This window comes from Parus major, chromosome 9 (assembly GCF_001522545.3).
Source record: "Parus major isolate Abel chromosome 9, Parus_major1.1, whole genome shotgun sequence".
Lineage (NCBI taxonomy): Eukaryota > Metazoa > Chordata > Aves > Passeriformes > Paridae > Parus > Parus major.
The window spans coordinates 6,228,855-6,256,850 of record NC_031778.1 but is presented as its reverse complement, the minus strand read 5'-3'; the positions used below and the strand labels follow the sequence as shown (position 1 = coordinate 6,256,850).

General features: G+C 44.5%; 2 protein-coding genes across 5 annotated transcripts in view; both read right to left on the bottom strand.

The window, feature by feature from the left end:
• Positions 1-24,452, bottom strand: part of INPP5D (inositol polyphosphate-5-phosphatase D) — a 58,121-nt gene extending 33,669 nt beyond the window's left edge. The window contains exons 1-3 of one of the 2 annotated variants that reach the window (XM_015637175.1): positions 24,364-24,452; positions 17,076-17,307; positions 12,902-12,965 (exon numbers count right to left, since the gene is read on the bottom strand). In XM_015637175.1, the coding sequence (XP_015492661.1) occupies positions 12,902-12,965; positions 17,076-17,209 (198 nt within the window). In that variant the 5' untranslated portion in view covers positions 17,210-17,307; positions 24,364-24,452. Of the gene's footprint in view, positions 1-12,901; positions 12,966-13,147; positions 13,249-17,075; positions 17,308-24,363 lie in introns of those variants that run through there. The other variant, XM_033516875.1, reaches the window with a different exon arrangement.
• The window catches only part of NEU2 (neuraminidase 2), a 36,214-nt gene continuing 29,770 nt past the window's right edge, over positions 21,553-27,996 (bottom strand). For all 3 annotated transcript variants that reach the window (XM_015637185.3, XM_015637189.3, XM_015637187.3), the window contains 2 exons: positions 24,364-24,568; positions 21,553-22,661 (listed from right to left, as the gene is read on the bottom strand). In XM_015637185.3, coding sequence (XP_015492671.1) covers positions 21,723-22,661; positions 24,364-24,568 — 1,144 coding nt within the window. In that variant the 3' untranslated portion in view covers positions 21,553-21,722. The remainder of the gene's footprint in view (positions 22,662-24,363; positions 24,569-27,996) is intronic.

The following is a 27,996-nucleotide window of genomic DNA, read 5'->3' as shown; positions in this document are numbered from 1 at the left end:
ATCATGTACTTGGGATAGTTCTTTACATTTTTCACATTAAACAAACCATTCAAACTCCAGCCTTCAATAAAGATTTTGCCAATACAACACACAATGATTCAGCTTGTAGCACCAAGAGAAACCTGCTGAGCAAACAACCCTTTTAGCATTTCTCTGTGTTATAATAAATAAGATTTACATCAACAAAAAGTAAACAACAGTACAGTTCCATGATGGAACATGAAGGACTGGTATTAAATTTAGCTACAGGGTGCAAGTCAGATGAGTTGATGATGAATGAGCAAGGCCTGCAGATCCATGAGGATCTGATGCATTTTTTTAGCACTTCTGTAGTGTGTAGGTGGAATTTAAGTAAAAGTTTTGGAGTATGCTACTTCTAAGAACTTTAGTGGTTTTATCACATGCCTTGTGCTTTTTGGTTTTCCACTGAAGAGCTTCAACACTTGAAGTCAAATGAAAATTTCCATTTTAATTTCTGCATGAAGTATCTAGCTCTAGTGCTTACCAAGATAAGCTTGAAAACTTATCCCAAGAGTTAGCAGTGCACTCAAGGCATCAAATGTACCACAGTCATTTGTTTCTGAAGGCACTTAGTGGAGGTCATCGTTGTGCTTTTGTCAGTGCTCTTGGCTGACAGTAGCTGGGTTGGGAGAACTATTGCAGGTTACTTGCTTCTCATGGAAGTTCCCAAGCTCCCTTCAGCTTTTCCCTCTGTAGAAGGCAATAAATACGTACCCAGGCAACTGTGTGTGGTGTTTGAAGTCCTAGGAGAAAGAACTTTTCCCTGAAACAGGTGAAGACATGCCCACAATGGCTCTGTCTGCACAGCTGGGCAGGATCCCTCAGCCCACATCAGTCTTACACTGAATTCCTGGGGATCTTCTACAACCTGTGCAGCAGACAGTGGAGGATCCATAATCATCTCTCTGCTTTCCCTATTGTCCTCTTGGCTGAATGAATCCCAGTTTCAACAAGCACTAAATATGCATAAATTACATAAACTATCCAGTGGGAAAGGAAACATGTAAGATTAAAGAGGTAATACTTACTAAGATATGCTGCTGAAGCAAAGCAATGCAGGCAGAAGGTGCATGGGAAGCAGCTGCATGCACCACATTGAACTGCATCATTTTCTGGGATTGCATAATTCAACCCCCCCAAGCAATGCACGGTAAGGGTAGGCACCTTAGTTACAATTTCCTGTCTCAGTCTGCAGAATTCTTCAGGCTTTAGCTACAGCAGCTGATTACTGTTTGTGACACTAAGGATGACCACTTGTCCTTTCTTTCAAGGGGCTGTCCCTTATTTCATTCAGTTACTGCAAACCCTTAATCAGTTGGAAGCCTTGAGCCATAGCTGCTGACTGAACAGATACAGAACCCAGCCTGAAGGAACACATCATTTAGCAAAACTAACCACAAAACTAAAAGCAGAAAGAAAACACCATTCAAACCCTCTCCTTTTGTGTTCTCCCCTGAACTGCACCTCTGGAATAAAAATATGGAAGTTACACAGTTCTTGTTACACTTTGGCCCCCAAAATTGGACTCACAGTTTCTGGGTTTGCATGCACAGGAATGTACAATGGCAACAGGCTACCCTGTTGTGCCTCTGTGAGCAACCAGTGCCTGTCTATGGCTCCTGCTGTGTCTGATCACAAGGAACACTTGATACTAAGACTGTTAAACAGCACAGGTCACTAAACCCCCACCAAGTTTTGGAGAATAAGGCTTAATGCAGAGTTACTCAGAAATTTTAACTCAGGCTTACCAGTCTACTAACAGATACCAACTCCAGCCCAGAGGGAGCTTCACCATCCTTTGCCCATGGGGTTTGCTGAACCCAGCTTGTACCCATGCAGTAGCATTAAAATTAGCATTTTAAAATACTGCAGAGGAACAGCTTCAGAAGCCTGGGATGGAACAGATCTCAACCAGTTTAGACAGGAGGACCAACACTGAAAACTCTGACAGAAGTACAAACTGAAGACATAAGCAGTCAGACAGCTGGGCAAAGGTCTGAGAACAACCAAAAGCTGCATTGTGACTTCATTCTTTCAGAGGGACTGAAACAACTGAGTCTGAGCTATGTTTGCTAAAGTCTGTTTCATTTCCCTAAACTATTTTGTCATTTTAAATCAAGCCTTGCACACATTTATGCAGCAATCTGAAAACTCAAGGATGCTAAATTTAGTTTAAAAGCTGTAATAACTTCAACCACCAAAAGGTAAATGTGAAGAGTATTGGTGAAACAGACCCTCTTTACCCGAAACAAGTGCAACCAGGACAATACTTTCAGTTGATATTCAAAGGTAAGTGTATCTTTGTATTTTACATTTATGTCAGCAATATGCTGCAGCCCATGTGGGTTGTGTTGGTCCCATTCCCCAAGGGTGCAGCGCAGACTGACTGAATGAGATCTAACTGGAGCCAACATGTCACTTGTAATGTGCTGGATGAGTTCCATGTCTGCATGGGGAGGGATTCAGCCTGCAAATATCCATCTCCTCAGCAAATCAAGGTAGATCTCTGAAGAAGGAAGGGCATTACCTTGTCAGTATGGAGTGTGGAAACAATTTTGTAGTGAACAGCAGTACTTTCCATAAGACTCACTGTAAACAAATCTGTGTTTTTCAAGACTAATTCCTATCTTAAATGATCAGGACAAAAAGCCTCATACAGCACAAACAACATAATAATTTCTCTTTTCTTAAGAAAACAACTCAAGACTTGCCTGTAAATGAGCACTTTCCTCTGTGGCCCATCATCCCTCAAAGCTCAGAAGCAATAAAACACAATGTTTCATTACCACACAGCTGAGAGGGAAATAATCGATTGTCTTCCTGCATACCTGAAATTGAGTTCTGAAGCTTCATCAGAAGTCTTTGGAAATATAAAACACTGTGTTGATTTGGCACAGCCTGGGATTTGGTAGCTGGAGAGGGCCACAGAAGTGGCTTCTGTGAGAAGCTGCTAGAAGCTTCCACCATGTCTGACAGAGCCAATTTCTGATGGTTCTGAATATGGACATGCTGCTGGCCCAATTGGAGAGGTTGCTAACACTTCTGTAATGACATATTTAAGAAGAAAATCAAAGCAGCTCAAGTGCAGTTTTTTCCAGGGGTCACGAGGCGCCACCACCGGGGCCATCCCAGCACAGCCCACGGTAATTTGCTGCCACGGCCACCTCCATCCCAGTGCATCCTGCAGTGAGCCTCGCCTGCCTGGCCACCCCTGGCCAGCCGTGCCCTGGGCAGAGGGGCAGGGATGGCAGTGGCTTCTCCTTCCTGGTGCCCCACACAAAGAGAGGAGTTAAACAGCGCCAGCGCTGCGGCAGCCGCCAGTGCCCGCAGAGGCGGCAGGGCTACCTGGCCAGAGGCAAAAACATGGTGAGCAACTCCCCATCACGGAATTTAGATAAGATCAACCTCTCAGCGCTGTGGGATCCTGCAAGGATCTTTGATTTGGTGGAACTTGCTGGCAATGGTACCAAAACAAGCAGTTTTTCTTCTAGACAGAGGAGGAAGTGAGGACATGTAAGGGAAAACAACATGGCAGCACCAAGGTCAGTGGAGAAAGGCAGCGAGAAAGTGCTGGAAGGGTTGGAGTTGAGATTCCTCTGCAGGCCATGGTGAGATCTGTGGTGAAACAAACTGCCCCCTGTAATCCATGAGGTCCACAGGGGATGCAGAAATCCACTCGCAGGTCGTGAAAATATTGGTCATGCCAGAGTGGGTGGATGCCAGAGATAGCTGTGATCCAGTGGGAGACTGGAATAGAGAGAGGGCCCTTGCTTCCAGAGATAAAGAAGAGAGGGCCCTTGCTTCCAAACTAGAGCATCCTTAGAGGACTGCACCCCATGGATGAGTGAACGGCATAACAGAGGAAAAACTCCTCTCCCTGAGTGAACTGAAAGAGATCTTGGGTGATGAACTTACCAAAACCGCCATGCCCTGTCTCCCTGTGTCGGTGGGAAAAGGGAGGGGTTGGGGGCAGGGGGGTGTGGAAATGGTGTTTTAACCAAATGGATTGAATAATATGTGACTAAAGCTAATATCCATCAAATTACTGCAAAAATTAGAGTATTTTCTTGTTAATAATGTTGGTTGCATAAGTTTTCAGTTGTTTTTTCTCATCTGCCATAACAGTTCCAAAATTTCAGGAAAATTTTCCTTTTGCAAGTCCAGGAGACATTGAGGTGAGGATGTCCCAGGGCTCATCTCAGGGTTATACATGTTTGTAACTCGGTTGTTTGCACACCTGAGCTCTTGTAACAGAGTGGGGAGAAGATCCAGCACGGTAGGAAAGAGGTGCTGGGTATGTGATTTTGGGTGGTCAAAGCTCCTCCAAAGGATAACAGGTGAAACAAATAAAATGTAATTGTTAAGCTGCTTACTGTATAACAGCCCTAATCCTTATCTCCAGAGTCTAGAGGAATTTTGCAGCTCCTGGAGGCTGCTTTGTACCTTCAGCAAGGATTGGCTATTTGCAATTTTCATTTGTTTGAGCATGATGAAAGCTTTATGACATAACACAATTACTGGAAGGCAAACAGCAAAATAAATTTGTAGGTGTAGGGATTTGTAAATTTGTAGAAGAAGGGATTACAGGTGACCTCACCCCTGATAAATCACTGTTGTACTTATTACCAAAGAAGAGGTACAGCCTTGCCTTTAATGGGTCACAGCTGTGACAAATAAAGGTACGTGTGATAAAAGGGATGGGTTGGCTGGTCAGGAGAAAGGTAGAGGAGCTCTGAGGAAAAAGGAACAAGAGAAATACAAAGAAGAATGAAACAAGGAGGAGAGTGAAAGATCTGCTGTTAGGTCAGTCTGGGTCTGATGGAGTTAGAGCCTGCTGTCATAGTCCAGCAGTCAGTCTGCAGTTGGGACCCTAGAGCAGAAGCTTGCTGTAGGCAGAGTCAGGATGGCTAAGCTGTAAAGAGAATAAAAAAGGACCCTTTTCACATTGTTAAATGAGAGTGTGTCTCATTTCTATCCCTAAGGAGAGTTCTGCTGCAACAGAAATTAATGACATTCATTTGCATTTCCCTCATTAAAAGGAGATTTTTTTCTGATAGCACATCCAGATATAAGGGATTTCACTTCATGGCATGCATTAGCTTCCAAATACCTGATTACCTTATTTGAATGTTGAAAAACAAAATAGTATCACTTTAACTTGATTTAAACCATATTGTCTGATTTTTTTTTAATATTTCAGGAAACTGGAAACATTCTGGAAGGATTCAAACTAGACAAAAGCTGGATATGGTTTGTTTGTATGAAGAATTTTGTATAATGAGAGATTCAGTAGCAAGAATGTGCATGTTTCAGGAAATACCTAGTTCTCTCATTAAATGCTGCTTCTTTCAGCTTTCCAAAACCTGTGTAGTGCATTAAGTTCACTCCTACCTCAGATGCAAGAATGGAAAAAAACCATTTTCCTTGTATAAACAGATTTGGATAGTTTACAGAAGCATGCAATATATGGATTTTGCTAAGTCTTAATTGTAAAATATTTTCAGTCCTATGTGTAAAGTACTTTGCAAATGGATTTAAATCAACATTAATTTATGTTGAAAAATAACTCAAATTTTAGTATCTAAAATTTTTGGTAATAAAATGAAGCTTAATATAATTAAATTATGGTTTGGGACATACCTGAAATGTGCTGCCCTGACCATGCTTCAATACATTGCCTATAAGTATTGTCTGGTTGTTTGCTTGTGCTTTCTTTCTATCCAAGAAAAGTGATCACTCTGAGTATCTCTCAGCCCTGCAGTGTGAACAGAGTCCACAAGCACAGTGAGCTTTCTGCAGTAACATAACTCGAATGGAATCTGTTCCATTCTTGTAATTATCTTTTCTTAAAACAGCCACTGTGCAGTCTGCAAGTGGCATTTTGGGCAGATCCGTGCCTGCCCTTTCTTCACTGGAGCCCATGAGGTTGCACCATCAGAGTTGAGCAGGTATAAACACTTCACAGAGCTGTGACAGAAGATGTAAGTGGTGGATAGCTGAGCCTCACCTGAAGTGTTTTATTTTGCTTTATCACCCAGTGAAACCAGCTCCAGGGTAATTTCCCAGTAGAAAAGTTTTGATTAAACAGATAGATTAGCAAACTCCACAGCAAATCATAAAGTCCTGTTAGAGAAAACCTCTTCATGGCCACATGAGCCAGAGCAGCACAACACACTGAGATTACAGTGCAGCAACAAAGAGAACAACTAAAACTTTGCACCTCTGCAAAGGGCTGACAATGGACTTGGTACTGCATATGGCACAGGCAGACAGTGTCTCTGACGTTGGTGACAGCAGCAGTGACACCAGGAATGCAGGAACTGATCTAAAGTCTTAGCTCTTATCAGATACTGCTATCAGGACAGCAGCCTGTGCTCCAAAGCCAGTTTGAACACCGGATGGGGCCTCTGCCCCAGCTCCACCCTGCAGGACTCGTAAACAGAAGGCAGAACTAATCCTTGTCAGGAGCAGATGCAGTCCTACCAACAGTGATGTGACAGGCACCCCTCTCATTGTACATCTTAGCTCATCCCAGGAGGGAGAATTTAATTTGTTCTGGCATATTTAGTCTACCACTATGCAATGTATAAATCAAGATGGTTCCCAAAAAATGTGTTTCTAGAAGTGCACTGGGGATGCGAAGTTCAGCAGAAAACCCTATACAGTGTTTATGGATTTTCCTAACTCCTGCGAGCTGCAGAGCACACTGGTGATCTGCTCTTAGTGTCAGTTGGTACAGTGAGTCACAGCTGCTGGCCTGCTTTCTAACTGCTCACATAGCACTATTTGTTTCCTGTTGCACAAAGCCCAGTGTCAGACTAGAAGAAAAGTAGCAGAAAGAGGAAAAAAAAAAAAAAATAGCTGTATGATCACTCACTGTAAAACAGTGCTGCCATTGAAAATCTATAATTTTCAATGAAGTTAGAAAAATGCACAAGTAAAAAGGGCCACGCCCTCCCTTTGCAACAGGCAATAAGTATAAATGCAAATTTTTAAAATAGTGAATTTCAGCACAAATGCAAGAAGTGTTCATGTACACAGGAATGATGATCTGGCACTATGAGTGCAAAATGAGTATTTCCCATGTTTTCCCATGGAGCAGGGAGCAGGAAGGTGCATACACACTGCTGCCTTCTGTCAAAGAGCTGGGCAGCTAGGACAGCCCAGGGAGGGGAAGAGGAAAGAAAAAGACAGGCTATAACTTTGAAAACACTAATGCTTTCTTTACTGTAATGCATTCTCTTGTACAGCAGGAGAAGAAGGCTGCTTTTTGTGATCCCTTCTCACAACATGGTAATCCACATTTTTTCAGATCCACAATTAATTTGAGTTGGTCAAACAGTTTTGCTCAAAGCAAAAAAAAAAGTTCTTAAAAAAATGAAGGAGCTTGGAGCATGTGCTATGCAAGGCATAGTCTTGGTTCAACACCCTTTTCCCTATATTAGTGTAAAAGGTGATAAGTCATGTTAGGATTTTTCTGCTTTTATTCCTTTCTTTCAGGGAACTTTCTCGTTTGTTACCTAAGAGCAACAAACGATGTTTGTTTAAGATGATAACGACGATGTTTAAGAGAGACAAAAGATGTAGCCATGGAGCAGGGGGAAAGGTGCAGCTGGCTGCAGTCTGTTAGCTCAGGGGCTTTCTCTTTGGAAGTGCAGAAATGCTGCCAGGTTTTGGCTGGGGGGTGAGGGGCTGAGCTCAGCACTGTGCTCACTCTAGGGATTGGAGGGGAGACAATGCTGCTGTTGCTGTGGGGAGAATTGGCGGCCATCACAGAGTTCTGTCCTTTTTGCCTTTCTGGTGCCAGCCCTGTTTGTGCAGTGCTGCAGTTTGTCCATCAGAGTATCTCCCCCAGCCTTCACACACAGTGGCACGAGGCCTGTGCTTGATCTTGCAAAAGACCTATAAAGTGTTATCTGGCAGACTACAAGCAGAACATAAGATGCAATCTAGCTGCCCCTGAGAAATGATTGATTTCACTGCACCAGCAGATAATGCGAGCTGTGAACTTCTGTTTGAGATGCACTAGAAATTGAAGGACATCAAAATCCGCCCTCCCCTGTTCCAATCCCTATTACTGACCAGCCAAGACTGTCTTGTTTCTTCTCAGCACCTCTTTCAAGCATCCTCACTGGTGAGGCAGGTTGTGTTCTTGGCAGTGACCCTTTGAAGGTGAAGTATATAAAGGCAATAGAGGGTAAAGCGTTAGGCAAGGGTAGTACCACAGGCTTTGAAAAGCAGCTCTTGACCTCAGCGCCTTCTCACATGGAACAAGAGTCAATAATACTGGGAATATCCTCACCTGACTGCAGCCTGCCAAGGTGGGCAGTTTAAGAGGGTTATCTTTAGGCAACAGAGACAGGACCTGTCAAGGACAGTTTAACCCACCCAGATGAAAAACTGATTTATTTCCTGCTGATTACAGATTTGACTATGTGACAGCTTTGACTGCACGTCCAAAATGAGGGGGTGGAATACTGATGTAGCACACACATCCTCTGATCCTGGTAAGGGCAGACAGGGATGGATGTCTAAAATAATTTTCAGTAACCCAATCCTCAACTAGGCCAAGTTCCCCATTTGTTGAGGGGATGGTAAGGTCATACGGAATGCCGAGTGGGCACTGATGAGGGTCATTATTGACACCTCAGCCAGTTGAATAAATGAGATGCTTTCAGTGACAGCACAGGAAAGTTATATCTTCTGTGAATCTGGATGGCAAGAACTGACCATAGATACCTAGTTGAAAATGTCAGTTTTAGTGTCTTTAGTTTGTGTCTGGTGTTTAGTTTGATACTGTGATGCCCAAAGATTCCTTTGCTGCTTCACCCCTCTTTGCACAAACATGATTACATTTAGCTAATCTCCAAACATTCAGTAACTATACATTAATTATGTCTCCCCACTGGAGCAAGGGAAAATCATATTTATGTGTTTTCACAGAGAAGAAAGTGAAGTACTCCAGCTGTGACTTGCCCACAGGCAGGCAGCAGCCAAGCTCACTCAGGGGCAGTTATTTCCAGTCTCCTGTCCCTGCTACTGAATCTCTGTGGAACTGTGTTTTTTTGCTCTCTTCCTGTTCTCTCTCATTACAGCAAGAGTTTGCAAACTAGCAGGGATATCTTGGTGACTATCTTGATGACTCAGCCTAAAGATCTCTACTTGCTGTTACAGATCTTGTGTTTCAAGGGGTTTTCATTATCCCTACCCTCCTTCCTTAAACGTTTTCATCAGCAGGATGCAAGTTTGATTCATCCAAGCCATGCTTTCATATAATATGAAGTCTGAAGTAATGAAAGGAGAAAATTCATCAGAAAAGAAAGGCAAAACTTCCATTTGAGTTTAAAGAAAACAGCCTCTGACAGTGACCTCTACAGATCAGTATGCTTTGGGAGAACAACAGAAGAATTCTAGATATGGCAGGCAAGAGCGATTCCTGACCATGCTATCTGTTGTAGAGGTGCTGCAGATATAAAATCCCAATGGCAGATCACAAACCACGCCACAAATTGCTGCAAGGACATATGACAATATTTTTTTTTTCCTACACCCTGAATGCAAAAGTGCACCTTGGCATGCAAAAATCTGTATTTCCCTTTCTGCCACCTGTCCTTGAACAGTTAATTTAACCACGCAAAAAAAATGACACTATCATTCCACTAGGGTGGGACCAGGCTCAAGAAAAAATGAAATGTACTCTCCATGACTTAAAAAAAAGTGATGCAACTTGCAGCTTTAAGGGTGAAAAAACTCCAGAGTGGCAGAGGGAGAGGTGTTATATCGTATGTGCTGTGTATGTAGCTGTGATATGACAGACCTTCTAAACCTGCTGTCACCAAGAAAAATTCCTGACAGACAACAGCCCAGCTCTGGGCAGGAAGACAGCCCTTTTTAAGGAAGAAGCACTGTGCAGGTAAAAAATAAAAAAAAAGGTCACATTGATAAACAGGTCTCATATTTGTAACTAACACAGGCTAATCTCAAGATTGAGTATTGAATCTCTCCTATATAATTTTTATAAACCCAGAAATGAGAAGCATCTACTGTATTAATTTAACACCTGATCTAGTTCCATAGGATTAGTAGACCCTTTCATTTTTCAATGGGATTTTAAAAAATGTTCATATTCCATGCTTTTAAACAGACTTTACATCCTTTCAAAGAAGTAATCTTTTCAAAAATCTGATCTTTTAAGACACATGAAGTAGTTTTTGTTTTTTCCAAAAATCAGTAGACAAGTGACCAAAAAAAAGCCTGGCCCAGCTGGAACACTGTACCAAGAACTGGAATAAGGCAGCACAAAGCAGGAAGTGTTGTGTCCTCAAAACATGAGTTAACAACACACTTTATTTAGTCTACTCCTGATATTCAACCTACAGCTCCTGGAAACCCAGCTTACAAAGGTACTCCACCACAGTCGCTCTGCATTCAGTGACACAGGAACAAGAGAAATCCCTCACCATCACAACATAGCGCCCAAGAGAAACAAATTTCTTGTTCATAAACCTTGATCCAGCATGAGAGCTACCTATTGTTACAACAGAGAGGAACACAGATTTCTTATGGCTGCAGTGCTCTGAGTGCTGTACATGTACAACTCTGCAAACAAGAGTTGTACATGAAAACAGATCCTTTGTCATAGAAGAGACAACCATGGTTCCAGCACAAATTGGTAAGTGCGACTCGCATCTTCCTGGGTTGTAACGCACAGAACTCCCTGCACAGACCTTCACTGGCAGGTGCTGCGAGCAGCCTGTGCCCCAGCGCTCTCCAGAGAGTAGCTGCACACAGGCACATTGCTCTCTGCTCAGGTTTCAGACTCTCCTGTTACTCATGGCATCATGAACAGGCCGCAGGCCAGGCTGCACGTCCAGCGTTTCACACATGATCTGCCAACAGGGCAGCTGAGGAACAAGGAGGGGACAAGGCTTGCCCAGGGCATGGAGGGACAAAATGTGGGGCTGTGGGGCTGCCTTTGCAGATACCCTCTGGCCTGCCTTTCTTCTTCTCCCACAGGGGGAAAACCCAACATAGGATAATTTCTGTGCTTGTTTTCCAAAAGACAAAGCAGCTGTCAAACTCATACCCCAAAGTTACTCAGAATTAGGGTTCCACAAATTCCCTTCATCATACTGCTGCCAGTGTAGCAGGACACCATTGCACAAAGAGCAAGGACATCATTAATAGTGCCAGGGTCCCACACTGGCCATGATACAGAGCATGTGGGTCATAGATAGTTGTGCCCCTTGCCTGGGCCTCAGGTATCCCCAAATACTGTCTCTGCCTGTGGGGCTCCATCCTGTGAGCTCTCTGGCACAGTAAGACCCTGATCTCTGCAGCTGCTCTGGGTACTGTCAATGAGTATTACCATATCACCTTCTGGGCTCTTACCACCACCACATCACACCAGCACAATGCACCAAAACACACTCTTTAGGACAGAATGGCTGGGATAAATCAGAAGACAGAGGGAATCGAGTGTCTCTACACAGAGCCTATAGCACAGTGTGTGGAGCCAGGTGGGAAAGGCAAGTTATTGGTTCTAGCTCGGTGCTGGTCCCAAGCTTGCACCCAGCTGAACCTGCACAAGTTCCTCTGCACAGAGTCACCCAGTGCTCCATGAAGAGGGATGAACTCTGGTGACATGCCATTCTAACACTACAGACCCAGGTCAAGTCCAGCATAGACTCCTGCTGCCAGTTCCTCCTCAGAAACAGAAGTGCAAGTGAGGCAGAGGAATCTCAGTAGCTCTGGGGAATTCAGCTGTCAAGGCCGACAGGCCATGGTGGCTGCTCCTGGTCACACCAAGAGCCTGGAATTAGCCTTGGAGGCAATACAGCTGTGTCTGTGCAGAGCTGCATCTGAGTGGGGCTGCTGAGAACAGCATGAACTACCCAAAAGTGGGTCTTGAAGGAGCCAAGCTGGATGTGTACACCCAGGACACACAGTCCACCGTTCTTACCAAAAGCGCACAGCTGCTAGATGTAGCTGTTCTCACTAACTCATGACTCTAATTTCACATATGCTGCCTCTTAGTGGAGATCTCAAAGAAACACTGATAACCCCAAAGCACGTGAGGAAATACACCAATAAAGTGGTGCATGAGACATACAAGCTGCTCATGAAGTTGGCAGATTTCTAGTGTGGGAAGCTAGTTGTCATCTGAAATGGGAAGGAATTACTGTAGAACCACTCTGATCAGCAAGGCAGACTGGGTAGCACGGGCATTTCCACCATGGGAATGCCCATGCAGCACTGACTGTGCCAAGAGCATGGGTTGGCTGCAGCCCCCACTGTTGCCCAGTAAACCCATGCCCAATTCTTGGGGCTGTAGGATACCATGCCTCTCCCTCACACCATGTTTCATGATTTATATTAAAAAAAAAAGGGGGCTGAGAGGTGGCACCGGAAGGGGAAGTGGCTCATTTAGGCTCTTAAATCAAAATAGGAATAAACAGAACATCTGAAACTCCTGCCCTCAATCTTGGTACTTTCTGGATCCTGAGACCAGAACTCAGTTTACATTCTCTAGGTGTAGGCAACTGTGCTGCAATTTTGAATTGAAAAGATCCATGATGTATTGATAAGAAGTTGGCTTCAGAGGAAAAGTTATTCCACATGCTGGGCTTCTCAGATACATAAAACATGGCTGTGCCGCTGAATTGAAGGCATGTGTCCTAACGAGTGTGCCAATGGCCACAGTTCTGGACCAAACCAGAGACTGAAATCTCCACAGAAGTGGACTAGAGACCAGCACTCTGCTGGCCTGACATTAGTTTAATTCCTTATGTCTTTTTTTGTGTTGGGGTTAGAATTACTTTGAAAACCAGCAGTTCTCAAGTACATTTTTATGGGACCAAATAGTAGAAAGATGGCTTACCTGGACGATTAGCTTATTTTCTTTATCGGGCAGAATTCGATAGGTATAAACACAATTTCGGTACCTGGAACAGACCACAGGTGATATGGTTAGACCATGTCCAGAAGGGAATCTCACTATGTCATCCCTCCCTATGAGAAAAGATATTGTAAAATCCTGAGACACATAGATTGCTTCATGCACAAGGGTTTTAAACCATTTCTCTTTCTTACTTTCTTTCCCTGGAGTCTGCAGACTAACACAAACCTGAAGTGTTCCTGGTCACTGAAACAGGAACGTCTGCTTGCAGATGTCACTGCAGAAAGTGATATCAGCATTAGCTCAGAGGGAGCTATTCCACTCTTCTTCTGGCCAGAAAGAGAGAAAACACCAAGTGGCTCTAGCTGTCAGTAGAGCAGACGTCTCAGGAAGAAATGAAAAAGCAGAAATTCAAAAGGCAAAGGGCCAAAATCAGCAATAAATGAGTAAACTGAAGAGCTAGTACATTGACTTGTATTAGAAAAAACAATTAATATATTTCAGCTAAATCATACTACAACAGCCAGGCACATTTTTATCCACAAATCCTAAACAACAGCCTAAATGAAAACCCATCTCACCATCCTGGTATGGATAGACAATATACATGTGCATCATGTATACACCCACAACAAATACTTTTTGCCAGCTAAATTCAATTAGATTCTTATTTAAGGGGGGATGGAGGGGTTTTGTGTTCAGTGGAGGGTCACATCAATGCACGGGAGCCCAAGGGACACCTGAACAGCACTGTAAGCTTGACCTTCCTCAACAGTTGCTGAGCTTTGTGCAGCTCACTCAAGAAGTATTGACTAGAAAATATATTTTTACCTTTTTCATAACAGATTGATCAAATCTTTTAAGTCATCTGCAAAGCACTTAAAATATAACAATATCGCTTTGAGCCAACGAAAGATGCTGGTTCAGCCCCTTTCTTCTCAAAAGAAAGAACAGAATCTATACTCAGATCTTCCTTGGTTGTAACAGAAACACTGCAGTACCTGTGGAATGGTCACAAAATGCGGGCTGAGCTGAGAACAAGTAAGATCAGTATAGGAACAATGAAAGAAGGGCAGTTGGGTGAGACAGGAGAAGGGAGGAGCACTCCTAGGATCAAAAGCAGGAATCCTCCTTGCCAGTCCCCTAATTTAATGTGTGTGGATGGAGAAGACCGGGCCTCTTACTCCATTTTTACCCTTAGGCGTCCTCTCCTCGGCATCCTGACTGTCAAGTTATATGGTCCAAGTTTCTGCCACATTCTAGGTCCTCCCTAAAAGCTGGGTTGAGTTCAGAATTGCTCAGCCATAGTTCAGGCTGTCCATGTGGAGGGTAAATAAAACATCAGCCTCCGTTTAAACAAGTCTCCAATTACTTGTCATCTTCCTGTTCTCTCAGACAATTAGAAGAGGCAACAGTGTGACAAGACAGGAAATTTCTCCTTCCTCTCCTGCTATATGTTTTTATGCACAGGTGATGATGTGTGTATTGAGAGTGTCTGGAGCACTAAACAGGGCTGCTGTGCTAGGCCTGGTGCCAAGTGCACCATGAGAAAGGGCATCTCACAGGCAGGGTCCTCTTAGAGGAGTCCCGAAGCTGCAGCTGGTCCTTGAGTGTTACCTCTAGAAGTGTCATTAGTCCTGCAGCCATTCATGAATGAACTGCCAACAGAAGATCTCCTGGAGGAATGGTACCAGTTCAGGTGCACAGAACACTAAGCAGGTTCTTTTGGATTTAGGCATTCCCCTCCAGATGAGTAAAAGAGCCCATTTCTTCTCAATAAGCTGGTAGATCAAATTATTTAGGCACAGAGAAAGGAGGAGGAAAAGGGGTTTTTTTCTTGCCTTTTATGGGACAGTGTGGCCAGAACAGGGGACAGCCCTGCAGGGGGAGGAGCATTCCCCAGCCTTTCAGTCTCTAAATGCTGCTGCTCTAAGTTTCAGAAAAGGAGACACGGCACCCTTAAAAGGCTCTCCAAATACACCTCCCCCACTTGTCTATATTTATACAAACCCTGTTTTTCTAAAGCAGCTCTTCAACGAAATCATTATTTAGTTCTATGATATTAAAATAATTAATGCTTTTGCTGGATCTTTATTGATCTGCCCAGTAAATACTAGAGCTTTGTAGAATATTATATTTCTTTTTCAGAGCAAATTTCAGGTTTTTCTGTTTTCCATATGTATACACAGTTGACACCTGCTCCTTTTCAACATAATTCTCTTTTGTGGAAGCAATTTGCACTCAGCCTTTAATTCTCCACTCTCCCATTCTTTGTCTCCAGCCTCTCTATTTTTTAAACAGAAGTAACTGAAGAGCTTAAACTTCAAACACCTCCCAGTCAGTAGCACAGCTGAAACTGATACATCTCTGAGCAAATGTGCCCATTTTGTGGAGATGACATTCAGAGGGACTTATTCACCACCTCTCCACAAACTAACTGCAAACTAGCATAAACTGAAAGCCTGTCAGATCGTTTGACAGAAGTCTGTGTGAGGTTTCCCAGACTGTAATTAATGTCAGCCCTTTGCACCTCTGATCCAGTTGCTCTTGGCTGGCAAGGCTGGGTGCTCCCCAGTTCTTTAATCAAGCCGTTTATATTAGCTAATTCAGAATGGATTTAAGAATATAACCTTTGGCTCCCGTTTCAGAAAATCATGGTCATTATATTGTTTCTGTTTCCTGATCCCATGTCTCTCAAGTCACAAAAGGCTTTCAAAGCTGACTGCATAAACATTTACAATGGAAAAACTTATGCAAATGCACGTTAGTAGGCATTTTTGCAGCACCTTCCCTTTCTATAATCCCTACCACCACTCAGTGAAAATACTGTACATACTGGTTACAAGTCAAATCAGTGGGGTAATACTAAAATCACTCAATGGAAGCAACAGTCTATTCTAGTAAATTGTTCTCTGACTAACCATTCAGGCCCTCAGTCCCTGTTACAGGATTGTCCCTCCTCCCTCCTGCTAGTACTGGCTATTCATCTGCAGCTGCCCTTCTTTCTCTGCTCCCTCCAGAAAGACAAAATTCTTCCATGTGTTGTTACAAGCACGTTAACAGGCAGGTAGCGAGGCTCTCTGCACCTTGTGAAGACACCCACTCCCCAGCCACCACCCCGGCAGTCCAACACCTACGCCCACGGGGCAGTTACCCAGCCCCACACCCCTCGGCAGCAGGCAGTGCTGACCAGAATCTGGCCTCAGAGACAAGCAGCCCAGAGTTACAAACAGCAGCACCACCTTCCACAGGACAAGAAATATACTTTCAGACAGAAAATGAGAAACCTGCTTGTAATGTAATGTGGGGTAAAGATGAAATTAGTTTCGTTGATCTGCTGCAAAATGGCAGCAAAGAGGATCTGACAGGGTCCCACAAGGGCTCTCTTGATCTCTCCTAAGCAAGGAGCAACTGTCTGATCTCCCTTTAGGACTCAAATGACTCAGATTTTACCTATTGACTTCAGTCTCCTCTCATCCCTGCTCTCCTGCCTCCAGGAAAAAAAACCTGCCCCTCACAAACCCAGAGCAGGAGGGAGGCCTTGCTCTCTTGGTCCCTGACCGAACCCCGAATGGGGGGATCAGGGCTGCTAACACTTCTCTCCCTATTTCCCACATGAAACGTTTACCCCATGAGGCACATTAATGATGCAGGTGGAATCACTGCTGTGCTGGGTATACTTTGCACAGCTCCAACTATCTCAAGCCTTTTGCTGAATGCAACACAGTACAAGCAGGGAGCTCAAATATACACTGAACCAGAGCAAGAAAAGTGCCTGGGAGATCCCAGGCTCAGGACTGAGGTCACTAAAGATAAATACTTGACCCAAGTTGTTAAGACACTCCAGAAGTTCAAGAGGTTATTTTCTCTCAGATCCCAGCAGCAGTGCCTTTGACCATTCTCTCCTTTTGAATCGGGGCAGGAGCAGCGTGAGCAGTTCAGCAGTACATAACTAGAGGTTTATTCAACTTGGGTCCTAACCCTTCCCACCCCATGGCCCAGTCTGGTGAAACCAGCCATGCATGCTCTGATGAGGGCTGCACATTTCCAGTGAGTACAGCACCTGTTTGCCTCTGTGCTGGGGAGGAGGCAGGGGTGACCCCTGCCCAGCAGGGACAGCAGTGTGGGCTGAGGGCGCGGTGAACGCTGTACTTACAGCACGCAGAGTGCATATGCTGAAGCAATTGACTCACTGGCCCGCACAAGGAAGCTGCCGTCCTTGCCTACTTTGGAGAGCAGGTCTTCAGCTCTGGAGCGAGTGATGTTGCCGTGGTACCAGCACTGATCCATCGCTGGAGCTGGAGGAAACCTGAACGCCAATACAGGACCTGCCAGAGCTGCCTGTGTGTCTGTGTGTAACGATCAGCCAGCTTCAGCTCACCAGCTTCCTGTTTCAATAGCACAGAGAGGGAAAGGAAACTCAGCCACGGACAACTTCCTCAACTTGAACAGCTCAGAGAGGGAGTGTGACATATCCCTGCAGCCCCCATTTTGCCTCTTCATGCTGCCGCTGAAGTGACGAGCAAGCCCATGTTCCCTGCCTTTCCCTCCCACTTTGTGTCCAAAAGTCCCAGCTGGTAATCTCTTCTGCTCCCTCACAGATTCAGTCCCCCAGGCTTTGGTGGCCTGACATCCAATTTATGATCTCCTGCCAGATCCTTTGAGTTTTCATCTTTTTCCTGTCTGTCTGTCCTACCCACTGCAGGTCTCTATGGGGAATAAATAAACCTCTGATCAGAAACACACCATGCATTAGGATACATAGCACTGACTGCCCCATTCCTGCCTTGACTAGTCCTCATATCTAACTAGGTGTGAGGGGGGCACATCAAAGAATTGAAAAAAATAAATTACTACTGCAATGTCTCCACGCATAGAAGCAGGCTGAAAGGCTGATTTGTGCTAGGGATTTTTGACCAAAGCTCCCTGTCAGCTACTGTGAGACAGATTCAAAGATCTTTCCTACTCTAAATCCCCAAAGGTGGGATAGAGCAAAGCTGTGTCTGGCAACCTGCGTCAGAGAGGGGAGAACTGGAGCTTTCACTTCCCTTTTCTTTGTCTGTACATCTGTCCCTCAGCTATGCTGTGTGGCATGCTAAGTGCTGCATGTCCAAGACATATTTGCAGCAATGCCAGGACATTTTTACAGGGGCACTGCCTTCATGGCAATTTTTGGTTGTCTATCCTGTACCTCAACCACTCTGCCCTCTGCACATCCACATTTGAGCTATACCTGAAAGCAGCAGCTGAGCTGGGACTCAAAGTCCAGAGGCAGAGGAACAGTGCAAACCCTGCTAGCTCTATGCAACCCTTGGTTCCCAGAGCCAAGAGAAGTGCTGGAACCGCAGTACCTGGACCATGCATGAAGTGCTATGCTGTGCACTGCGTGGACAGCAAGGCAGGAGAGAACAGACTGTCACTGCTCAGGGGGAGGCTAGAATGTGTGGGTGTGGAGAAGAAAAGTGAACCACCACAACCCAGCATCCATCCCTGTAAGCCTTTCTTGCTGCTTTCAGTTATGCAGAGGCTTGGTCTACAGTGTCCAACTTAACCTCTGCACTGAGATGAAACTGTGGGCAGCAGCAGCCCAAAGCTGTGCAGCCAGGCCAGGGCCCTGCTAGAGGAGCAGAACTGCACCGTGCAGGGCTTCCTGTCCATGCTGAGCAAGTGCTGTCTGCACACCAAAATTAGCTTGGCTGAACCTGGCCTTCAGCTCCACCAACATCCATACAGGCCTTTAGCAGACAAACTATAGATTGGGGTGCCTAAATGGAGTCAGACACTGAATGCCATGAAGTGGCTCTGCCAGTGGATAGTAGCTATAAGCTACAGAGTGGTTATGAACTCCATTCTCCCAAACAAAATGAGAATCTGCATATGGCAAAGGCACCATGCAGTTGCTCTGACAGATCTGCCTAGCCACAGTGCACTGCTAACCTCACCTGCACCAAGTCCTTGGGATTTCTGGTACATCCAGTCTCTTCTCTGGAGCACAGCTGCAGCAGGAAGCAGAACAGCCCTGAATGTCAACCACTGCTTGACCTCACAGTGCTGTCCATGCAACAGGCATGTTATCTGGATGCAGAGTGGACAGAGCTGCTCACAACGTGAGTTTTGACAGAATTAAACTGTTTGGAAAACTTCTCCTGATCTCCTGTAAACTAACACCAGGTAACAGGTACAAGCCCTCATTAGACATCTGAGACTAATTAGATGCATATTTAGCTCCTATCCATACCACCGCCTACACAGATTTTTAGCAAGCTGCTGGTATTTTCTTCAAATCCTGTGTCCAGGCACACACTACTCCTTGACTTGGAGACAAAATCAAGGGGAAGGGTTCCAAGTACAAATGATGATTATGGCAATTGAATGTGCAGGCTGGTTTCTGTGAGTATTTCTTGGCCCTAAAAGAAAGCAGAGTACAGCTCCAGCTGCTCAAAAGGTAAATCCCAATCCCCTAATACAAACAGTTCTGTGATCCCTAATGGCTTGTTAGATTGGAATAATATATTGTCTCCAAGACACTACAATAGACACTTTATCTAAACTGTTTTTGCTATAGATGTCCAGGTAGGTGTCCATGCACCAGCCTCTCCAGAACCAGTAAATAAATACTGACTGTGACATCATTCAGGATGTACAGTGGTCACCCAACCCCGCCCCCCCCCCCCCCCCCCCCCCCCCCCCCCCTTATATTCAGCCTTTGCCCTGCACCAGCATGGGAACTTGGCTTGGCCAGATAAAAACCAAAGCACACACGTCCATGTCACGAAACTAAAGTATCCCGTAGTACCTGATGAGGAGGTTAAATCTATAGGGCAGCAGTTAGTTTTGCTGAAGTGTAAATACACCGTGCCCTAATTAGACATTAGTGACAGGCTGTCAGCCACAAAAGTTAGAGTCTAGCCTACATCTAAAGAGCATATGAGTAATACCCAAAAAGTACTGGCTACCTGAGCCACTCTGCTACTCCAGCCCAGCGTGTTACTGACCTGCTGCTTGGGAAAGGCTTGACAAGTTACAGGTGTATCTGTGAAGGTCACGAGATCCCTGCTCTCCCTTGGTATATGCAGCATCCAGGTGCTCTGAAACAAATCTCTGTAGTGAGGAAAGTCAGGGCCTCTCTGCCCACCACCATGAATGCTGTCAGTAGTAACAGGCAAGGGCAGGATCACTGTGCAAGCAGAGACTCACAGACCTGAGCAGTGAAACTGCAGAGATTCACAGACCTGAGCAGTGAAACTGCAAAGGATCTTATGGGACTTGTTAGTGTTCACCAGAGGGGATGTGCTCAGAGACCTCTGAAAAGCAGGTGTTTTTCTTCACCAAGAGGGCAAACAAACACGTTTTCCATGCAGTCATTGAACATGTGCACACGCAGAGGATACAACACAAAGGAAACAAGCACCGACTGGTTCAAATGTAGAATTTTGTCCAGAGGCATGTGTAACACTTTCCTAGCTCCATCTGCTCTGATGTGTCTTGCCTGATAGCCATTTGTTTCTGGTCAGTCCCTTGTCTAATTGTTGTATAATGCATCCCTTCAAAACACACTGTATAGTAGTAGAGGAGTGTCTCTCTCACCAAAACTAGAGCTGTTTCCTTCAGAAATCTACTGAAAAACTGTTGACATTGGAAAGCCTTCCAGCTTAAGTGTTTTATGTTACTCTGGCCTTGGTCAGTTCTCCTTCTTCTGACACCGGTGCTTTTTTGGTGAAAGTGGGAAAATGTCATTTGTTTGATATAATGTCTCATATTCTAATAATACTCTGTATTAACAAGACATGGGGTTATCCACAATAAGAGCAATTGCTATGTGGATCATAGCTTGGCACTTGTGTTAGAAAGACCAGCAAGCAGTTCCCCTCCTGACTCTAAATTGGGAGCTCCCTCTGCAGACCTGTCCTGATCCTGCAGTTCCCATATAGGCAAAATGCCATTTTTGCCACTTGCTCTATCCCCGAACATGGAAGGGTCCTGGTGTCCTCAATGGCTCCCACTGTCACTGCCAAGGGAGAGGGAGCAGCCAGAGCACACAAGGCTGTGCTTGTCTTACACATGGGAAACTGCACCTTCTCAATGTAGTGTAAGCAAAAGGGCAAGTAAGCAAGGAAACACAGCATGGGAAATAAAGGAGAAGGTTAAGTTAGACAGAAGCCCCTGGAGTGCCTGGGAACTCAGCCAGGCAGCCCCAAACACAGTGAAGAAGTTGGCAAGGAATATCCCAAGAGCAAGGCATCACATGGCCTTGATGAAATAAGAAGACAGAAAGCCCTGGAAATTATAGGTGCCCACATTCCTGCGTTGGGTGCAAGAAGCAGTGCTCCTTACCAGAGCCAAAGCAGTTTCCTGAAGGAGATGACAGCAGTTATAGGGTAGTAAGCCAAGTGCCCTCTCTAGAAGTTTCTTCACAACTTACTAAATACCACTGAGCATAACCCTGCTGCCATCTGTTCCCTTGCAGTCCCTGCCCTGTCAGCACACGTGTCCCTGATGAAGTCTATCAGAGACCTCAAGGTGAGAAGCCCTATACAAAGATCACACTTGTTTTGGGCATGTGATGTGTAAAAAGGTAGCCAAAGAGAACAGCAAAAAGGGAGAATGGGCAATAGAAAACAAAACCAAACATGTTACGTTGTGGTATGTTTAATTGATTTCACAACCTACAGACACAACAAGACAACACCAAACTATGTGTGCAGCAGGAGTAAAAAAACCTTTTACTGAGGGATAAGAAATGACAGTAAAAAGCATCAGCAAAGATGGTTTTTGGAGGGATGCTGATGGAAAAGCTTGAGACTCAGTGTTCTGAGGGAAAAGCTTGCTTCAAGGTGAACATGACAAAAATAATCTCTTCACATTGTCTGTGGGTCCCATATTCAAAGAGGCATGAGAACAAAGGGGAGCCATCAGGCCCAGTGCCCATATACTGCAGATCTGAATAAGCACACAGGCCCTTGAAGAGTATGCTGGGTTTTGTCCAGTGTCCTGGATTTAAAGGGTTTTTGTTGAGGTAAATTCCTAAATCTTTTCGACCCCTTGGGTCTGTAGGATGAGCATAGAGTAACCAACTGTCTTGACATCTGGCATCTGGGGGTGGTGGAAAGGCAGTAACACTTCCATGGCATCCAGAGGGAGGTTCTATTAGCGTTTCAACCCTCTGGCCTCCCTCAAAGTCCAGCCCATGGTTGTAGCTGACAGCCTGGATCCTGGCTCCCCTGTTGCTCCTTGCATTGCAGTAGAGGACCTTTCTGCCACAGCTATGCACCTCTGCCACCTGGCACTCCACCGCACTCTCCTCCCCCACAAAGTTCCCCTTCTCCCATGTTGTCCCATGGTCAGAGCTGATGAAGCAGAAGGCATGAGGGGTGGGGTGTTGCTTGGGATCCAAGATACGATAGGCATAGGCAGGAATCACAAGGCTCCGGGCCTCGTTGAGCAATTGTAATCCATGACCTGGCCCCACTGCAAACGTGGCCCAGTTCTTGTACTCATTCCTAATGGTCCTGTCGGTGACATCCTGGGCAGTGCTCCAGGTGCGTCCTTGGTCCATGCTAGTGACATAGCAGAGACGTACCAGGTTGATCTTTGTCCTCAGCTGATGCTGCTCCGAGATCTTTCCTGGAACAGCTATGAAGAACAAGATGAGTTTTCCTGAGACCTCATCATATACCGGGCAAGGATTCATAGATCGGTGGTCCTCCAGCTGTGCACTGACAAGGGTCTCCATCCTTTTCCACTGCCAGGACCCGTGGGAAGGGAGACAGGAATGGAACACACTGTTACAAAGAGACCCACATTATAGTGCAAGGATGTCTGGATAAAACCTACAGAAGAGCATGGGAAGAACAGAAACAGGATAATGGATAGAGCAAGAAATGGGAAGACAATAATCTGGCATCACCAAAGGCAAGTGAAAATTATTTAGATGACACAAAGCATGTACACTTCACCAAGCATGTGGGTTATGTCCTTTTCAATTACTACTCCCTGAGGAACTGATTGCTCCGTAACTCAATGCAGCTGGTGGCTGATGACTCCCTTTAAAAAGCTACAATGGCTGAATTTTCAGAAATTCTCACAAATATATGTATGGCACACAGACATGCCCAGTGGTCAGAGTGTGCTAGTACAGACACTCTGCTGTGTCAATGTTTTTTAGGAAGTCACACTGAAACCCGAGCCCTTTTGAATAAATCCTACATGATGACAAATCCCTTTTAATTTGGGCTCCTGTTCCTCCACTTTGATGTGAATGTATGTGAATGGGCAACCCAGCCTACTGAGGCACCTTGCTAGGGCTGATTGCGTGGCTCTGGTGTGGAAATTTGGACCCTGAGCTGTCTGACTCAGAAAATAGGTCACAGAGCTGGTATAACTACCCAGCAAGCCCTGTTTTCTTCAATGAATAGCACATAACACAATCATGTTTCTAACACTAGAATTGCAATTATAAAACTATGACTACATAGTGTTATTGGCTTGGTAAGCAAAGCAGTAGTTTTCAGTAAGATTATATTAATTAGCTTTTCTGCCCTGATTTGCTGATTAGCCTTTTTATTCATATCTTATCTTTTTCTATCCAACTAATATTAACTTTTATTGAAAATCTAATGTTTCCATTTTAAGAAACTAGCATGTGAACAAAAATTACTAAGTTTATGACCAACTGAACCCCACTAACTGAATTACAGGGAGTTACACAAGATGTTACCTGAATGGTACTGCAGGTGGGCTCAGAGGCTGCTTCTGCTAGGCAGACTCCAGCTCTTAAGAGCCTATAATCTAAGGCAACCAACGAAGGTTTGGAATAGAAAAATATAATTACATTTTTTTTCCCCAAGACATTAATGTCTTTGCATATGCAAAAAATTATTATAAATAGAGTTTCCACCACCTCCAGCCACCCAGCAGCAAAACTACTGTTAATAATAACTGGTGGGTTAATAAGGTAGCAAATTCACTGGCACCAACAAACCAGACACTTTTTTTTGCATGGGGAGACTAGGTATTCTTAATTGTTTATTAAACTATAAATTAGTCCTAAAATGATGAATTAAGAAACCAAAAGAATAGTCACTGATTGCTAATTTACTCCTCCCCATCATTAGGGCATTTCTTCTTCCTTGAGGCATTTCTGCCCTTCCACCACATTTTTCCTGCTACAACAGGACTTTGTCCCATCTTTCTATCTGCATCCCCAGCTCTGCAATGACGGGTCAAAGCCACCCCTAGAGTATCTACTCCATTTTAGTCCCCCCAACAGCTGCCCATAGGGTCGAATCCCAGCAGTTATAACAAGACATGCATTATTTATAGGCAGATTTGTCTCCTGTACCTGGGGAAGAGAAATTGCCCTGTCCCTACAGCGAGGGGGAAAATCCATTCAGCTCACTGGGGGCAGGAGGGCAGAGCAGGGGACAGCGTCCTTGCCCTGGTACCTGAACGTGCTGCGTGGCTGGGTCATACACGCCTCTGCGCATGGCTATCAGCTTGGCATGTTCATCCACCAGGTCCTCTCGTTCCTCAGCAAAGGCCAGGATCATGCTGAAACGTGGCAGGTAGAGCAGGGCTGGAATTCGATAGCTCCAGGTACCATTCTGGAATAATGTTTCTTGCTCCAAGACAGGGAACGCAGCCATTGTGCTAGAGGGAAGAGGACAAAGCACACTGCATTTTGACCCAGCAAAGTGTGATGGGGCAGATTCCACTGAATTTTTGCTCTCTCTGCTCAGTGGGACCTGTCCTGCATTGAAACTTACTTTCTGCTACTTTCAGCTTTGCCTTTTCCTTCTGCTTTTCCAAAGAGAACCTATGCATAGCATAGTAGCTGGAACTCAGGCAAACTTACCCCAGGAACAGCCTGGTTGGTCTGACTGGAGTGTCACAAGGTAAGTACACCAAATAGAGTTAATGAAAAAGCTGTGCTTTGTTTTGTCTTTTTAATTAAACGCACAGACTGGGTTGTTGTCTTGGTTTTAGTTGTTGTTTTTTTCTTTGGCTTTTTTTTTTAAGTCTGTAATAAGACATTGTAGTACTTTCCCTCAGAAGACCATTAGTTTCTCTGTTCATGTTGTATCCAAAACTTGGCACAGAACTTCTGCTTTGCCAAACATGAACTTAAAATCCCATATAAATGACACACTGAGGCAATCCCTGGCCCCAGGGGTGCCTCAGTTTGAGGATGACAAGCAATGAGCATGAATAAGAAAAGGAAAAGAGCACCCCTCCTTCTGTAAGATCAAAGAACAGTCTGAATGGTGTAACATCACTTGGGATGGAACTTCTGACCAGGCAGAAACCTTGTCCTCTTTGCAATGATTTAAAAGCAATGTTATTAAGGAAGGCAAACATGAGGGACAATTTAAAGAAGCTACCTCTGTGTAACTGCTCTGTGCTATGGCCCCATAAATCCTCTCTTCCCCTTCTCAGACCTACTTAACCCTCTGTCCTCTTGCACCAGTGAGCCAACTTACTCCAGTAAAAAAGCCAGTAGATTGAGGGAATTATTTCTCAGCAGATGGGGGGAAAATAAGGGGAAAAAAAAAAGAAAAAATATAAAAGGAAAAAAAAAATAAAAATCTCACATGATGCACCAGAAACTGAATGCTTGGATATTCCCTGCTCAGCAGAGAAGGCGGGGAAGAAAAAAAAGAAAAAAAAATATTAAAAAAAATCAAGCCTTAGATCTCTGACGCATTGAGTGGGTAGGATGGCAGGAAGAAGATGACAATACACTATGAGTAAGAAATTCAAATGCCTCCTACCTCGCTGAGGCAAGACTTGCTGTCCTCTTCGTTGAGGATTCTCCTATTTACCTAAATCTTGGAAAGTGCTATAGCAGCTACTGGACAGAGATGAGCTCCTGATGTTCTTGAAGGCTGCCTTGATGATTCAGGACCAGATATGGAGGCAGCTTCAGAGTTCTTGTACCTACCCGGAGAATAGTTTGCACTCTTCCATCTTTAAGAAGATTATATTAGCCAGCCTAACTAACATAGACTTGGTCAATAATTTTATTTTTTATAGTGTTTATTTTTGAGTTAGAAAAACACAGATAGTTTAAACTGAGTTTATCCTCCAGACAAATCTGAATCACAAAGCTAGCTAGCTTACATACATAGCTAGCTAGGACCATACATTCCACTCTACCCAGATCCATTGCTAGGCAGTAAGTGTTCAAACATTCCTTACTTTCACCTTCTAGATGCTATAAATATCAATGAGAGTTTTGAACTCACAGCACTGCTCAGAAGGGCCTGAACTACACTGCTTTAGCTAAAGCCAGCTGTATAGTCCACAGCAAGCCACAGCTCCACTGCCACTCTGATCTAAAGGCATTGGAGAGAGAAGTCTATCTCCCAGGAGCAGCTGCTCCCTCGTCACTGTCACAGAAGATACAGCAGTGTGAGGAAAGGCAGCAGCACCGCTACTGTACACAGTGTTACCAGAACTGGATCACAGCTATCCATGCAATAGCATGAAGGAAATAGGAAGACCTTCCCAGAACAAACAACAGTGCCGTTCGCTACTTACCAGCATGGATCTGGCTATTTATGGCTCCTGAAACAGAAACTCACCAGTGTGCTTCCAGACTATTTAAAGGGAGATTATTTAAAGGGAGATTAGTCAGCCTGTCTAGTGCAGCACAGGTTCCCTAGTGTTCCTGCTCATGATGCCATCCTGATCTTGCAGTCCTGCTTCAGAGCAGGGCAACAGGGAAGGAAAAGAAAGGTAAAAAAAACAAAGAAGAGGAAGAAAGGGAGAGAGATCTGGGCAGGCCCATGAAGCCCTTGATGGAAAGCCAAGAAACCAGTGCCATGGGAGGCTGTACACGAGTCCCTCTTGTCTGAGCCTGTCACCTGCACACAGCTCTGCCCACGCTCTCAGCCCCTCTGTGACACACTCACTGTGAATGTCACAACATCTTCCACTTACTGCCAAATGGGGATTGAGGAAATAGCTGAACTGGGAATAGCTGCCATAGAAACAAGCCTGAGGCTCCTGGACACAGCAACTATAATCAAGGAAAATACTAGAATCAAGTGACATTTCCATCTATCCAGAGACTAAACAGAGATACGTGTGAGTGTGTGTGTGTGTATACACTTGCACATACACTCCCTACACACAGTGTAGGTATTATGGCTGTATGTGTATATATACATGCTATGTATCCATCTGCAGAGAAACTTTTCCATCCTTTTTCAGACACACAAAGTCAGTATTCAGCTTCATCTACTTTCTCTCTTGTGGATTCTCATGCAGAGATTGAGTCATAACAGTTTGAGTTTCACACAGAATCAAAAATGCAGGATCTTTAAATAAGCTTAAAGTTCATAATATATATATATTATAAGAAAGCAGAATAGGGCTGCTTTGGTTACTTGTCCAGCCACCTGAAGGGAATTGATTTTTCTTTTGACCCCAAGCTGTATTCAAAGGCATGCCGACTAACTAGACCCTCCTGAATAAAAAAAAAGAAGTAAAACTGGTAAATCTTTGACTGGACAGCCATATGAAGAGTGTTCCAATGCTCATACTCCAGGAGTGCAGGATTTTAAATCGCACATGCCTTCCAAGGCTACATTGCCAGGGGATGCATGTGTCCATGATGCTACTCAGTTCCTAAACCCTACTGAAATAGCACTGGCTGGCCTCTAAGGAAGAAAACAGTGCTGCAGCCAGCATACTCCAAGGACATGGGCAAGACAAAGATCACAGCAATATCTTTTGAAATACTAAGAGCTATATTGGAAAAAAAAGATAAGCTTCTGGGAATACAAAGGCCTGAAACACAAGCAAGAGACTGGAGAATTGTATATATGAAGACAAAAAGTGCTCAGATCTGTATCAACTCAACAGCCTTGGAGAGAAGAGTTAGCCATACTTTTGTGAACTATTGGAGTAAGAAAGGGTAAGTGGATGTATTATTTTTTTTTCCTAAGAGAAAAGAACATAACTGGTCACCTCTTTCTGGATGACAGAGGTCCTAGTGAGGAGAAGGGAAATTCATTGTGTAGCCATTAAGCCAATATCTCCTACTGCTTTTTAGTATTTACCCAAATCTTTAA